The sequence below is a fragment of the Sinocyclocheilus anshuiensis genome, unplaced genomic scaffold (assembly GCF_001515605.1).
Source record: "Sinocyclocheilus anshuiensis isolate Anshui unplaced genomic scaffold, SAMN03320099.WGS_v1.1 scaffold1082, whole genome shotgun sequence".
NCBI classification, from domain to species: domain Eukaryota; kingdom Metazoa; phylum Chordata; class Actinopteri; order Cypriniformes; family Cyprinidae; genus Sinocyclocheilus; species Sinocyclocheilus anshuiensis.
Genome location: NW_015542379.1, coordinates 276,341 through 292,080, shown reverse-complemented (window position 1 = coordinate 292,080; position 15,740 = coordinate 276,341). Strand labels below are relative to the sequence as shown.

The 15,740-nt window shown below is 35.2% G+C and overlaps 1 protein-coding gene across 3 annotated transcripts in view; it reads right to left on the bottom strand.

Moving 5' to 3' along the window:
* Window positions 1-15,740, bottom strand: part of LOC107692470 (SH2 domain-containing adapter protein F-like) — a 113,924-nt gene that overhangs the window by 92,983 nt on the left and 5,201 nt on the right. For all 3 annotated transcript variants that reach the window (XM_016491527.1, XM_016491526.1, XM_016491528.1), the window contains exon 2: window positions 2,237-2,369. In XM_016491527.1, coding sequence (XP_016347013.1) covers window positions 2,237-2,369 — 133 coding nt within the window. The remainder of the gene's footprint in view (window positions 1-2,236; window positions 2,370-15,740) is intronic.

Genomic DNA, 15,740 nt, shown 5'->3' with positions numbered 1-15,740 from the left:
CCATTAAGCATTTATAGATTCATCTCCTGAAGCCTGTCACGAATATGTCCTGATCATATTTCACTCCAAAATCAAAGAATATGAAGTTTATTTCAGGACCACTGAATTGTTTTAGTCTACAATTTTGAATTTTGACAATATTTTCATGATAAATTAAACAACCCCAAATTTCAGTACTGTAATGTAATATACACACATTGATCTTAAACTAAAAAGGCGGTATGCATTATGTTATTATACCAAATTGTTATAATGTTTAAATACCAAACAAATAAACAAACAAACATGAGTTAAAAAAAAAACAGATTTGTAGGCAATGTGCCAATTGTGCATGTAAATGTAGTCCCAGTACCGAACAAAGTTAACAAAAATGTCCAGCTGTCCTGCTCGGAGGTGATGGCGTGTTATGAAACATCAACCTGGGAAATGATGCACTGAGCTGATTTACGAGACGCAAACTAGCTTTTGCAACCCAAAGTCAAACAAACAGTGCCACAATGACTCTAGTGTTGGAGTCACGCTGAGTCAGTGAATAAACTGTGAAGTCATCTGTTCAAACTGAGAGAGAGACAGAAGCTCAACCAGCTAAAACACTGCAGGTTCCTCGCACCGATCAGCTCACCCAAAATCTGGCTCTATCAATCAAACATTCACACGCTTGCGCATCTTTAAATATGGCACATCAACATGCAAAAACACAAATGGGTCATTCTGTCAAAGCAACTAAATTCCACAAACTTCCCTGGCTCAATTTTTTTTATATATATATATATATATAGATAGATAGATAAATTACAGGGGGGTAAAAATGACGCTAGAAAGATGGCAGCATCAAGTTATTTTTACACAGAGATTGGTAGCTCTATCAGTATAATCTTTTGTCTTTTGCAATCGTTGTTGCATTATATGCCAATAGTGACAGTTCAGAAACGGGAAAAAGCACTGTGAGGTTCTTGGAGTATGGCTCAAAGAGTAAATTATAATATTGGACACATTTTCAGTGGTCAAAAACCAAACGTGGGTCACTAACAGAACTAACAATACCATGCTTCTACAGCATTTCTTAATATCAGTCAACATTTAGTAAACATTTACTTCTTAATATTTACAAATACTTTTTAAAATCAAAAGTTGTTTTTTTAACTTTAGTCAGTGCACTGTGAACGAACATGAACAAACAATAAACAATTATATTTTTACTAACATTAACAAAGATTAATACATGTTTAAAAAAACATATTGCTCATTGTTGGTTTGTTTGCTAATACATTTACTAATTAATGAGCCCTTTTTGTAGTGTTAGCTATATTTTTAAGTCGTACTGTTTATGGACTACTTTTACAGTCATTTTAAGGTTTAAAACAACATGTGAGTGAGTGAGTGAGCGAATAAATGGCACTATTTTCATTTATGGTAAACTACACAATAGTTCTGCAGTGTCTCAGTCTGACCTTGAGAAACACTGTTTATCCTGCATCTGCATGGTCCGTTTGTTGAGTAATTTGGTTGGTTGATCTGAGCTAACAGCACCAGACTGCAGCAAATCAATGACAGATCACCTCTCCATTGTTTGAGCCACGCTGAAAGGAGGAACACAGCCACTTCCTCTTCAAAGCCTATAACAGCGTACACAAACGGCCAACGGCATCCTTGTGCATGCATTCATATGGTTGTGCCTTTGTACGTGGACACGAGACCACAGCACCTGACATATGAAGACTGTTTATGGAGGTTGCACTGTATTTACCGGACTATAGACAGCTCACATATGGCTGCCATCTTCATTCGGACAGGTGAGATGATTTCCTCGAGCACTACTCCGCTCACGCTGGGCTAATTGCTGCCACAGACTCATTAATTTTGTCTAAACAGAAGCACCGAGCAGCTATTTCACAATGCATAAAAGGAAGCCATCGCAATCTGCAAGACCTAATTGATTGCTGTTTTTCTGTTTACAGCACTAACCGGAAAACGAAATACAGAGGAAATTAGACACGAGTACTAAGAAAAAACAAATCGCATTTAATGGAAGCCATGTTTAATAACAAGAGTAAGACTTACTAAGCGTAAACTGAGCAAGATCCCATGGGCCTAGTGCACACATTTAAACAGGCCCAGATGCATTATCACGCTTGATTATACTCTCCCAGAAGCCACTTCAGAGTTCACAATCATCAAGCTGCACAGCACAAAAGATGATGCAGTAAATTACTGGAGGAAAACACCGTCATCTTACCAGCCATCATCTTCTGCGCTTCGTAGGGCTCCATGTAGCCGTCATTCTCCGTTGACTTTTCTGTGACCGTCTGGGTGCCACCCGCCTGGTCTGCTGCGTCAAAGGGGTCGGCATAGTCCTCTAGGATGATGAGCTGCAAAATGAAAGAGAAAAAGCGTCATTTAAATTAGGGCTGTCAAATTAATTAGCCTACATCATAGGCATTAGGCTGCTTCCAAAAATCAAATTGCATGTATACAGTATCAGTAAAGATATGTCAATATCAAGGCCTATATCTTTTTAAAGGTCTTTTATAAATGGAACAGAGAAGTGCAATCAAGTCTGGGTTACCCTGTGAGAAGAGAATCAGAGGATGAGACTCATTTCATTCTCGCTCTTTCATTAATTTATTTCTATCCCACTGTTCATCTCTCTGCAGGAACAGGACTCAAAGGATGCTTGTAGAAGGAGGCTGTGGTGAACAGCACAGAAGGTAGCCGAACTCTCTCTTCAGTCACACGTACAGGAATTATAAATTCACACACAAATACTCTCAAAGATTAGTCTTGTTAGCCCAGCTTTTTAATATTGACAAAGTCTTGTCCATTCTGTATTAAAATTTGGCCAAGAACTGCTCACTTAGACTGTAATACTTAGCTAATTTGAATGACTTGTATGAGCAAAAAGATATGTATTATTTCACAAATATTAAACCGATATTAAACAAAGACAAATTGTACAGTGCTACTCAAACTCAACTCATAAACTCAAGGTAATTAATTAATTTCTTAGATTCTGTTAATGTTCTAGTCACAACTCCCATTCGTGTTTATTGGATGATATTTAGAATAAGTTAGAACCTACCATATTACATGATCTGCTTTGCTTAATGTAACCAAATCCTATCTGAAGGACAACACAGTTTTCAACAATACTGGGAATTTGTCTTCTTCTATCGCAGTTTTAAACTGTGGTAACCCACAAGGCTCTGCTCTAGGTCCTATTTCATTTTCACTGCACGCGTGTCCTTTGGGCTCAGTTTTTCTCAGACACAACTTTTCTTTTTTAACAAATCTATGCTAATGACTCATAGTTGTCAAACCACTCAAACCAGGTGAACATATAATCATCTACTGTACACAACCCATAAATGCTGACCTATTATCATAGTGTAATCCACTTCATATTCATGTGAAATATGTATGAGACAGTCAGGGGACTGTGGGTGGTTTGTGGGTGTGCCGTCTGAGGCAGAGTCTACTCTAAGACACACAAAGAGAATCAACAGAAGAAGTATAAACTGTTCCTCTCTGCTCACACAACATTGCACAAATATAGGCTTTGGCAGGCAGACACATTTAATTGCAGCCCTGTTCTTCTCCTTTTTCTAAAGGGTATTTCACACGCATTATGGTAATTAGATGCACATGACCAACACTCTGAGATTCATTCATTACCTCGAGACTGTTTGTCAAATTGGAATTTAGTCTTCTGACACCACAAAGCTGTAATCAACGACTCGGTGCTTCAAAATACACCAATTCAAGGGAGGATGTGACAAAACAATAAGCTTCTATACAAGGAAGTGTTGTGCTGGAATACCAGTCATCCAACGGAGCATAAACTACCAGCAATACAAAGATCTATGCATGTGTGACGCCAACCATGCAATCACACACTGCATTCTGCAATGTTAATGCCAAGGCCTGTTCAAGGAACTGTGATATCCTTTCGCAACGTGGTTCATTATTAATAAAGTATGAATGAATAATTCAATTTAGTATAATGGCAATACTACAGTATCTGCAGTTTGAAATTAAACATGCCGGTGATTTTGCCTCCAGCAAGAAGGAAAGAGTTCAGTGAGATGGTGCCATCTGCTGTGCTGGTCCCTGGCAGAGGTTTGGACTTTGAATTTGGACACCTCTCTGTATTCCTCTGGGGCAGAATGTCCACCATATGAGATAGTTTCGAGCAAAACAAGTGCAGCAGAAGCTGGGTCACACTAAGCCACTCACTCTATACACAAACTAAAACAAATGCCATTCATCTCACATATTTTACATTCTTTGTAGAAAGTCAGTGTGTGTTTTGGAAATGAATCTCTGTAATTGTGCTCTATGGTCTGTGGTCAAAGAAAGACAAGAGCATTACCATAATTGGAGAACTACAAATAGACCTCAGCCACACATAAAAGGAAACCTCAATGTTACAGTCACAACGTTTTGATTCATGTGTACTGGATGATATTTCTAATAAGTTAGAACCTAACATAACACAGGGTCTGAAAGCCCTATCTTTTCTGTCAGTATTGGGAATTTGTCTTCCTCTCCAGCAATTGTAAACTGTGGTGTCCCACAGGGCTCCGTTCTAGGTCCTGCTTTATTACCACCACTGCATGTGTGTCCTTTGGGCTCAGTTTTCCACAAACATAACCTTCTTTATTTTTATCAGCTCTATGCTAATGACTCACAGTTGTCAAACCACTCAAACCAGGTGAACGTCATCTACCTTCCACACTTACTGCCTGGAAGAAGTTAAATCTTGGTTGGTAAGGAACTTACTTTCTGATGATAAGAGGAAATGCATCTAAGACCTTTTAACACAACCAATAAAAAGTGCAACTGATTAACTTCCATTTTGATTAATGCTTCTCACCATGTTATAACAGTAAAATATACTTGCTTTTTCTTCTTCTTTCCAATTGTAACTCTCTCTATATAGGAATCTCTTAGCACCATCTGTCCTTCCTGCAGCTCTCCAGAATGCAGCTGCCACTCTTCTGACAGACAATATGAATGAGGATAATATTACACCAGTCTTGGCTTTCCTCCACTAGCAATACAGCACACAGTTGAGTTTAAGGTGTTACTGTGTGATTTTAAGCCTTTTGCATGGCTTACCACTATACAATGCTGATTTTCTCCAGGCTTTTGAGATATTCATTTACATGTATACATTTGGCAAACCTTTTTTAACCCTTTTACAGACAGGTAGTCCCATCTCATGCCACTGGTGGACACAATGCATTTACTCAAATCAGGCCGGTCAAGCAAACAAAGCTCCACAGAATCAGTGTTTAAAATGACTTTATTCCAAAAAACAACTTACAAATGGTTTACTTGCTGCAGTTGCTTTACATACAAGTGGAGAGGAACAAGTATTTTACCATCAAAACATCTACACTCTTTGTAGAAAGGAAAAACATCTACATAATCTAAGATCCAAAATTAGTATTTTAAAACTAAGTTTGCTGGAAACCCTGCATTTTTCTAAGTTTAAGGTATGAGGGGGCAGTAGCAGAGCAGGAACAGAGAGGCCATCATCATCTCTATGTAATTACAGGCTATTCCTCTGTGCGCTGTGGGATTGAGACAGGGGACGAGACCCAGCATGAACATAAACTCCAGTTTACTTTCCTACCACAGACAAAGTTCCTGCAAAACATCACCGTTAATCACAAACTTTAATGGCACAACGATAGATGTTAGAAACAACAGCTCTACAATTCATTTCAGAATCAGAGCTCTTTGCTTTCTGAAACTGCCATGTTCACTCCCCTCATCATTTCCAGTGTTTACAGAGGGACGAAAGTGAACCCAAACCACACCAAACCCTGACTGCAGCTAAAACCAGAAACCAGCGTCAGAGAGAGCCGAACACAGCAGCACTTTATGGGATCAGACCAAAGTATATACACTACTCTTACCACTTCTGCAGTGTGTAGTGTGAACACTGTGCACAGTATGTCCATTTTCAGTAAGCATGCATTACTTACAACAATTTTTGAAAGTATACAGCAAAACAGACTGGACAGAAAAGTTAAAATACAAAATGTCCCAAAATGCAATGCTCTCTACTTGACCATGTAGTAAGCCAATGTGACAAATAAAACAGAAGTTAAGTATGATTTTAATATTTCTGAGAATATACCTAGATGCCACTCATAGTGAGCTCATGTGATAACATAGTATGCATTTTCTAAAACAAACTATTTATTACTTGAATTAAATAAACTTAACTAAAATAAAATTATATATAAGGTAATTTTGTGTGTGTGTGTGTGTGTGTGTATATATATATTAGGGCTGTCAGTTTAACGCGATAACTTATTAAATTAAATTAAAATATTTTAACGCTGTTTTTTTTTCTCTTTTTTTTGGGCTGTCAATGTTCAAGATTGACTTTAAATTCTGATTATGGCTAAAGGGATAAGTAATGTACAAGGGAGTCAAAACTCGGTTAAATTTGTGTCATGGAATTGTAAAGGACTTAATGGGGCTGTAAAACAAGGTAATATTATGGCTCACCTTAGAAAATTAGGTGCAGATATTATTTTTCTACAAGCGACGCATTTGAAAAATTAGGATAGGTTCAAAATCTACCCTCTGGGAAGCATTTAAAGCATTTATTTCTTATAGGTTCTCAGTTGACAGGCGGAATAGAGAACAAAAAAAAAGGTTAACAGACAAAATATTAGCAGTAGACCGTGAATACGCAACCTCCCTTTCGCCGGATTTATACAAGAAAATAATTTCTCTCCAAACAGAGTTTCAGTCAATTTCTGCAACTGAAACAATACATTTTTTAAAACGAGCTAAAACCAAATTCTTGCTCGGCAAATTAAAGAAGAGTCTGCGTCACGGCCGATCACAGAGATTACAAAGGTTTCGGACAAACTACGCAAGACCTTCAAAAGATAAATGATATTGAATATTTTAAATATGTTGGCTTGATTAGCATGTGACAGGTGGACAGCAGATGTCCTCTTGAGTGAATCACGCCATCAAAGTATATCTCAAATATTACCTGGCTCAAATACCACATACTGTAATATCCCACACTTATAGAGTCTCTACTAGCTGACTTTATGCTGGAAATGCAGTCTTATCACAAAGCAAGGACAAACAACCGTCAAACAGAGGACAGGATGGAGCTGATATATTTATAGCCATCTTTCAATCTCACATGCGAAGCCAGTCAAAAAGCATTTTCACTGTTGTTAATGCTGTGGTTTCAGTGGGGCTGTTTTCGCTCTGAAACACGTCAAGGTCAGCCTTCAACTCCACGAGTCCACAGAGCTCAAAACACCATTATCTGAGTCTGACACGGAGGCATCCAAAGCATTAATACGCTCTCAAAGAGTGAGATTCGCCCTCTATACCCGAGCTCATTCAGTACTAAAGCCATCCAGGTCAAATAAGCATAAAGAGAGAGAGAGAAAAAACAGTATGCAGTACAATTTTCAGTATGCAAATGTAAAAGGTCAAGAGTAAAGACATTTTAACACAAAACGGACTAATGAATCTGCCTAAATGGCTAAAAAAAGAGACAAAAGAACACCTTGACTTCGCAGACGAATTACAGTGAATTTAATTTCTTCGAAATGCCATATATTTGCATAACGCATATGAAATGAACATAGCTAAGAAGTTAACATAATGGAATTTATTAATTGATTTATTTATGTATTAACTTCTTTAGCAAACATTGTACTACAAACTAAGATATTTTCAGACACTTTACCACTAAATGCACTAATGAATAATGCATGTGGAATTAACGTGTGGAAGTTAACAATGGAATTTAACGGATTTTTGTTCACATTTTTAAACATACATTAACATAATCATATATACTTCATTCACATTCCCCTGGTCACTCAATTTTCTAAAATGTATTTGAGAACACTAAACTCTCAGTAGGGCTGCACAATTAATTGAATTTCTAATCGCGATTACAATTACGGATGCCACAATTACGTAATCGTGCAAAGCGGCAATTAATCGTTCAAAGTCCACTTATGTTATTCTGCACGCTTAAGATATGTTTTTTTCTTTCTACATGTTATCTTAAGGGTTTTCCCTATTATTTTAATTTTAGTATAACATTATAATACCATTTATATTTGTACTTTTTTATATTTTAAACAAGAAACCAATCCGATGTGTAGTTGATATTTGAGGCTTAATACTATAGAAAAGCACTGAAGGTTTTTCATTTAGAGTGTTTTCAGCTTGTTTATTTTCATATAAAAATACGGCATGCCGTTGCACCAAACAATGGTATAAACATCATTCAATGTAAATTGTGATAATCGTAATTAATAATCGCAATTACAATTTCAAGGGAATAATCGACAATTATGATTTTTGCCATAATCGTGCAGCCCTAACTCTCAGTAATTTAAAGGGTTAATAAGGGAAAGGCTAATTATATTGAAGCAACAGCATTTCTCATATATGCATAGTTTGGGTGATTTTCAGCCGTCCTCCACACAAGCATACTTAACAAGCTGTTTGTGCTGAATGAGGAGAGAATAATTAATGCGATGGGTGTGTCGTGAGAGGCGAACGCTACACATGCCCTTGAGGAACATGGTGAGAAAAACAGCCCTAATTACTGCTCTAAGATCAGCCGCACCAATCCACAGACACAGTGAACCTGCGTAAGATCAGGAGGCTGAGCTCGTTTAGTCCAGCAACGACACTACAGTACAGACCCGAGCAGATTCTTTCCTTGAAATAAGCACAAGACAAAGCCCCATAAAATAAATAAATAGATATATGTATTTATGTATTACTGTATTTATTATAAAATAAATTACATCTAATTTTACTACATTATAAATGTATTAAATATTTAAAGAAATTTTAAAATATTTTACATATATAAAATAAATATATACTTATATTGTTATTTATATTATAATATATTTATATTAAAGTAAAAATACAAATTAAAATAAACGTCCAAACAAACAAATAAATAAATAAATAAATAATTCCTTTGTATTTTGGTCTTATTTTTCAATACAAATAACTAAAATCCTTAAATAAAATAAAACGAAATAAATGATGTAGTAAAAATAGAACTTCAACTGAAATAAAAAATATATAGACACATTTAATAATAGTAATAATAATAATAATAATAATAATAATAAAACTAACACTAGCTTTTCTAATCTTTTTGTATTCTATCTATTTGTTTTCTTTTTATTTATTATACAATTAACAAAAGCAAAGCAGGCCTCTAACACTAGCTTACGCTATTCTTTTTCTATTCTGTCTGTTTTCTTTTTATTTATTATATCATTTAAAAAAAACCTTGCTGCGTGTACTGCGTTAAGCTAACTGAGACTTGTTATAGCACTTGTGTATCATTGCTCTTTTGTTGATTTTGATTGCTTCTATTGTCCTCATTTGTAAGTCGCTTTGGATAAAAGCGTCTGCTAAATGATTAAATGTAATGTAATAAATGTCTATATTACGTTTCTGCTAAAACACTGACAGTAATATTATAATAGCATACAATATGAAGACAAACTACCTCAAATAAAATTTAAAAAAGCATTTATTTAAAATACAAAAATTACAAAAATAATGGTCTATATTATGTTTTTTGTAAAAAAAAAAATGTTATTTACAGTAAAATTTTATTTACAGTAAAATTATTATAGCCAGACTGAAGGCACAACTTGAAACATGCTTGCATTTCTTCTGTCTCGATGCATCCAAATTCAGCTCACGAAGCGTGATGATCAAACATCCTCTGAGGGTCGTAATTTTACTGGAGTCCACAAACTGTGCTTCTCACACAGTTCAGATTACTGGTTTTGTGGCTTGCAGCAGATCCACACCTCCAGAGATATTCCTGATAACACTATCCTGACAGAGCCTGACGCTGATGATTTACGTCCGGATCCGCAGGGATCTGAGCGGCACATAACCTAATAGGACCCGAGGCTTAGCGGCACGATTGCATTAAGGGTCGTTTCAAAGGGGCCCTTTCTGCTGCTCTTGTGCTTCTGCTGCGAACGCTTTGTAAAGCGCCGATCAAATCTAATGAGGAGAGCCCTCTGAGAGGATGAGCCACAACACTACAGCAAAACCAGAGAGAGAGAGAGAGAGAGAGAGCGAGACTAAACCAGAGCAGCAAACCACATCCCTGATCTGAAGTGATTTTTCTGTCACTTGGAGAAGTTGTTATGCAGCCATCGATCGTGTGTCAGGAGTCATTCATCATCATCACAGACCGTTCATGAGCACAGAAGAACCAGAACCTCACATCTGCTCACATCAGCTGAAGACTCATGCTCTTCCATCGGTCCTCAGTTCTGCTGCTTCTGTCACGATGACCGTCACAGCGGCCAGAGACCCGACCGGACGCGACTCGCTTTTAACACAGCGCAGATAATCCAGATTAAACACTAGAGGACACGCTTGACAAAATCCAATTTCCTCTGCACCTCTTTTTCTTTCCCACAGATTTGAGTGTGAATTTTAGAGGGAAATGGAGGCAGATGCAGCTGTGATGCTAAAATATAAGATGATTTACATTTTTATAACGCATGCACATATTTCAGAATATACTTATCTTAGCATCAGTTGCAAAATAATATTTGTGGATCTTTGTGCACTGATGAAATGTCAGAATTATATTTCAACCCAAAATCAAAAGGAAAAAAAAAATGATTTTTTTTTTATTTTTTTTATAAAGAACACAGAACCTATTTTTAGGACCATTAAGACTGCGGTTTATATTATTACTTATTTATTCTATTATGGTCCGTTATTATAATTTTTTTTTTTAGTACTGAAATGCACAAACGTAAATTCAAAAAGTTAATAAATTGGATTTAAAAAAATTATAATGTTGTAGAAAGTAGTTTTTAAAAAGAAAAAAAAAGCTTGATTAAACCAGGGTTATTATTGTTAACTAAAACTAAAACTATTTAAAAATATATATTTTTATTATTTGTAAAAAAAAATTACTGATTTTTTTTTTAGAAAAATTAAACATACATATTTACAATGCATGCAAATATTGCAAATAGCATGCAAAATAATATTTGTGTATCTGTATGCACTGATAATTCCAGAAATGTCAGGCATATTTCAACCCAAAAAAAAGGAAAAATTGAGAGATTTATAAACAACACTGAGCCTATTTTTAGGACCATTAAGACTGCATTTATTTAAGATTTATTTATTTATAATATTGCCAGCTTCTCATTACTGCAATGCAATACAATGCAAAAAAAAAAATATTTGTAAATTACAATTTGCATTAAAAAAAAAACATTAAAAATAATGTTGAAAAAAAAGTCCTAAAAAATCATTTAAATTTTCCTCATGCAGAATACAATTTCTTATATTTTTGATTTTGGAGTGGGATATTTCGGAGCGTGAGATTTGCTTGTGTGACACAGGAAAGAGTTCTGATTTTGAGTCAGAAGGAGCTTTGGCTGCGAGCGACCGGCGCTGAGATGCTGGAGAGGCGTGTTAACCACTCCCTGTCTATTTCAAGGGGCAGGATCCGACTTGTTCAGTCAGAAGGGATTGTCAGGGAGCCGTAAACACTTCCTGTCAGGAAGAGAGCACTTCCTCAAACCTGGAGCAAAAGCACTCAGACTCCAGAGAGAGAGTCACTGCTTTGACTCGGACTAAACCAGGCCAATTATCGTTGACTAAAAGTAAAACTAAAATAAAACAACATATATAACAGTATATTAATAGTAGATTTAAAAAAAAAAAAATCAATATTTCTCATGTTCATGTAGTTTATTTATTTTCTCATGTTCATGTTTTTATTTAATTTAATTTTAAATTTAATTTTAGAAATTTTGTTGTGGTTTTGTTTTAATTATATTACAAAAAAACAAACTAATAAAAATTACTAATATATTAAAATAAGTTAAAAAAATAAATAAAATTTAACTCAAAATAAATTCTAAATATTAAATGAAATTCAATATTATATATACTAAAAAATAACGCGATTAAAATATTTTAACGCAGTTAACGCACTGGCCCCGCCCCCAGACCTGTACGTCATCTTACATTTCCCTGTATGAGTTTTTGTCTCATATTTACTGTATATCATATGACAAGCGACATCACACCAGCAGCGAGAGCAATATCACAGGAGTGCTGTTTTTGTCACGAAGAACACGAGTGCAAATATGATTTTATACAACAGTTCAGTAAATAAGAAGTTAATATTGTGCTATATTTTAAACACAATATTGTGTGTTTTTATTCAATTTCGCCAACGAAAATATTACCTAAAGCCACAGCAGAATTGTTGTGCGTCTCCGAGCAACACAGCGGTGTTTAGTTTCTGAATGAATCAGCCGTTTGAACGAATCGTGTGAATCAATGATTCAAAGAGAGAGCTGTTTACTGAATTCCTGAATGAATCAGCCGTTTGAACGAATCGACTCATAAAGACATTTACTGCCACCTGCTGGTAGTTTTAGTTTCTTCTTTAGCGTATCATTACATTTATAAAAATAAATAAATAAAAAACATTAAAGGGATAGTTCATAAATAAATAAATTATATAATTTACTCACCCTCATGTTGTTTCAAACCTAAATGACGCACTTTCTTTTGCACAACATAAAAGAAGGTATTTTGAAGACTGTTGGTCACTAAGCTGTTTTGGTCACTAGTGACATTCATTGCATGAACAAAAAATACTGAGATGTTTCTCGAATTATCTTTTTATGTTCCATACTTTATGTTAGGCCATTGTTGCCTAAACATTTAACACAATAATAGCTTTAAATTATCTTTTGGGGGTATTTTCACAACAAATTAGTTTGCAATATATATATATAAATGTGTCCCTGCAGCACAAAAGCAGTCTTAAGTCGCTGGGGTATATTTGTAGCAATAGCCAACAATACATTGTATGGGTCAAAATTATTGATTTTTCTTTTATGCCAAAAATCATTAGGATATTAAGTAAAGATCATGTTCCATGAAGATATTTTGTAAATTTCCTATACTGTAAATATATCAAAACTTAATTTTTGATTAGCAATATGCATTGCTAAGAATTTCATTTGGACAACTTTAAAGATGATTTTCTCAATATTTGGATTTTTTTTGCTCCCTCAGATTTGCACCCAAACTCAAATAAGACAGCGACATTGTGCCATTTCCACAGGTTAAGTGGCGAGATCAGAGAGTGTTTTATTTCTCTCACAAGAACCTGCAAACATCTCACCTCGCTGCAATATTCCTGAAGGAGAGAAAAAGCCAAGCAGCACAGGCCCAGAGGAAATGAAGAGGCTAATTACACGGGCTAAGAAACATTCATGCAGTCTCAGGCGATCCAAGTCATTTGTTCTAGCAGCACGACTAGAAATACTTATTTTATTTCTATTTTGTGCCGTCCATGGTAGAGCACCTCAGGATGCCAACTGTTTCTGTTTGCCCTGTCCATTTAAACGAACCTTTTTCATGACTCGGTGCGATGGAGAAACACGTGGTCTGGGGAAACAGGATTGTGGTCCTGACTCAGGACAATCTCAATTAAGGATTGCAAAGCTGTAATTAATGCAGAGTCAATCACCACAACACATTTCACAATATGTTTTTCCCACCACAAACTCTGGCATTGCTTGCATGCAGAAAAGTGCTTTACTGTCAGTAAGCCGGCTGGATAGTTTCTGTTCTTACTGACTACAAAGCAGCATTCTAGTATCACACTTACGAAATTTTAAAATCATTTTCATTTTTACACATCACATTTTTATTTTAGTTAACTTTTTAGTAGTAATAGTTATTTATTTTTATTGCCATGTTGGCATCTAAGGCTATCTTCAAGACAAAAACTGAGTTGGAATAATACAAGTAATTTTTTTTTCTTTTTAACATTAATTAACATTTCTCTTTAACTAACATAAGAGTTTTTTTTTAATCAACATATGATAACCATTCTAAAACCTTTTCTGGTTAAATCTTACTAAACAAGTCCCTGAATGAGTGTACTTCATATAAAAATTTTCTAGTTAACTTTTCAGTAACTTTATTGTGTAATATTTTTGTAATTTTTAGTTTTTAGTTTTTTTTGTATATATGTTTTATGTTTTTATTTTGATTACACTCAGTTTTTATTTTTACATTTTACACTTTTCATTTTCATTTTAGTTAGCTTTTTAGTAATTTTGTTTTATAATTTTAGTAATTTTTAGTAGTTTAGTAGTTTAGTAGTTTTGTCTATATAGTTTTTAATTTTTTTTTTTTGTTTTAGTTATTATAGTACATCAAGTTAAATTAAATTAAAATGAGAAATGTCGCCTTGCCTATCTGATATTAAAAGTTTTTTGTTGTTATGTTGTTGTTGTGTTATGTTGGTATTATGTTGTGTTGGTGTCGTGTTATGTAGTTTATTTTTATTTTATTTTAGGTAACACTGTTTTGATTAAACTTGTTAATTTCTTGTTAATGGTTCGAGTTTCAGTATTAGTTAGCAATAATAGCCCTGCTACAAAATACCTGAGTGTGACGTAAACATAATAATCATTTCGGAAATGAGAAGGAGAAGCTCATGTCTAAGATGTGAGGTTTAACCTGACATTGATCCTTCAAAGCCAGAATTACACTGAAAGCAGTCATCACTGATCACTCTGATGCTGTGGAGTTTAATGAAAGCGTGTGAGCGACGGCAGACTCAATAGAGACACGCATGTCTGCAACACTTCTGTCTTTCAGCGGAGGTCAAGCGCCTTCTTCAGACATTCAATTAGGAATCGCTCACATATCTGCACACGCTAAACAACACACACACACACACACACACACACATGCACACGGTTACCATAGAGATGCATCCAACTCAACTCAACTGTACTCAACACGTTCAAAGCAATGAAGAGAAAACTATTGATTCTCTGCTGTACTTCAGCTCAAATAATTAACTAGTTCGCTGACAATATGAATGATGTTAGTTCAAATTAATTTAACTATTTCTAAAGTGATAGTTCACCCAAAAAATCACTTTCATTGTATACGGGGAAAAAAAACACTATTTAAGTCAATGGCTACCAGCAACAATTTGGTTAAACACATTCTTCCAAATTGAACTATGCCTTTAAAATACAGTTTTGTATGAAAGTTTGTAGATAAGGAATCATTAAACTAACATTATGAGTGATGAAAGTCAAGTCTCTTCAGAGAGCGAGCAAGAGTTCAGTAAAGACAGACAGAGGCAATTCTACACAAACCATCAGCACTGATAAGATGGAAATGGAAGTTTTTATCCATGTGCAAAGTGCACTAAACTGGTTTGAATCTTCAATCTGACACAGAAGAATCATGATCTGACAGTCCTGCATCAGGTCAGTATTTCACTATCAATACTCCAGTAATTCAGACTCACAGTTCACTTCTACACAAACAGAAATCCTCTGAGAAACATTCAAACGCTCTCAGAAAACTCCAGTAAACTGCCTGGCAAGAAAAAGCATGGCTTAAATAAAGCACAGTACTGTTAAAATATAAAAACTAAAGCTCGTTTAGAGAAAAATAACTATAAAGCCCTCCGTTCTGCAAGGTCACTGCAGGCTGTGCTTCCATTATCTTCTGTTTATCTCTCAGTAATTCACTTTCACGAGTCCTTCGGCTATTAACTGAGTCATTTAACACAGTTATCTGTGTGTGTGTATATGTGTGTGTGTGTGTGTGTGTGTGTGTGTGTGTGTGTGTGTGTGTGTGTGAGAGTGTGTGTG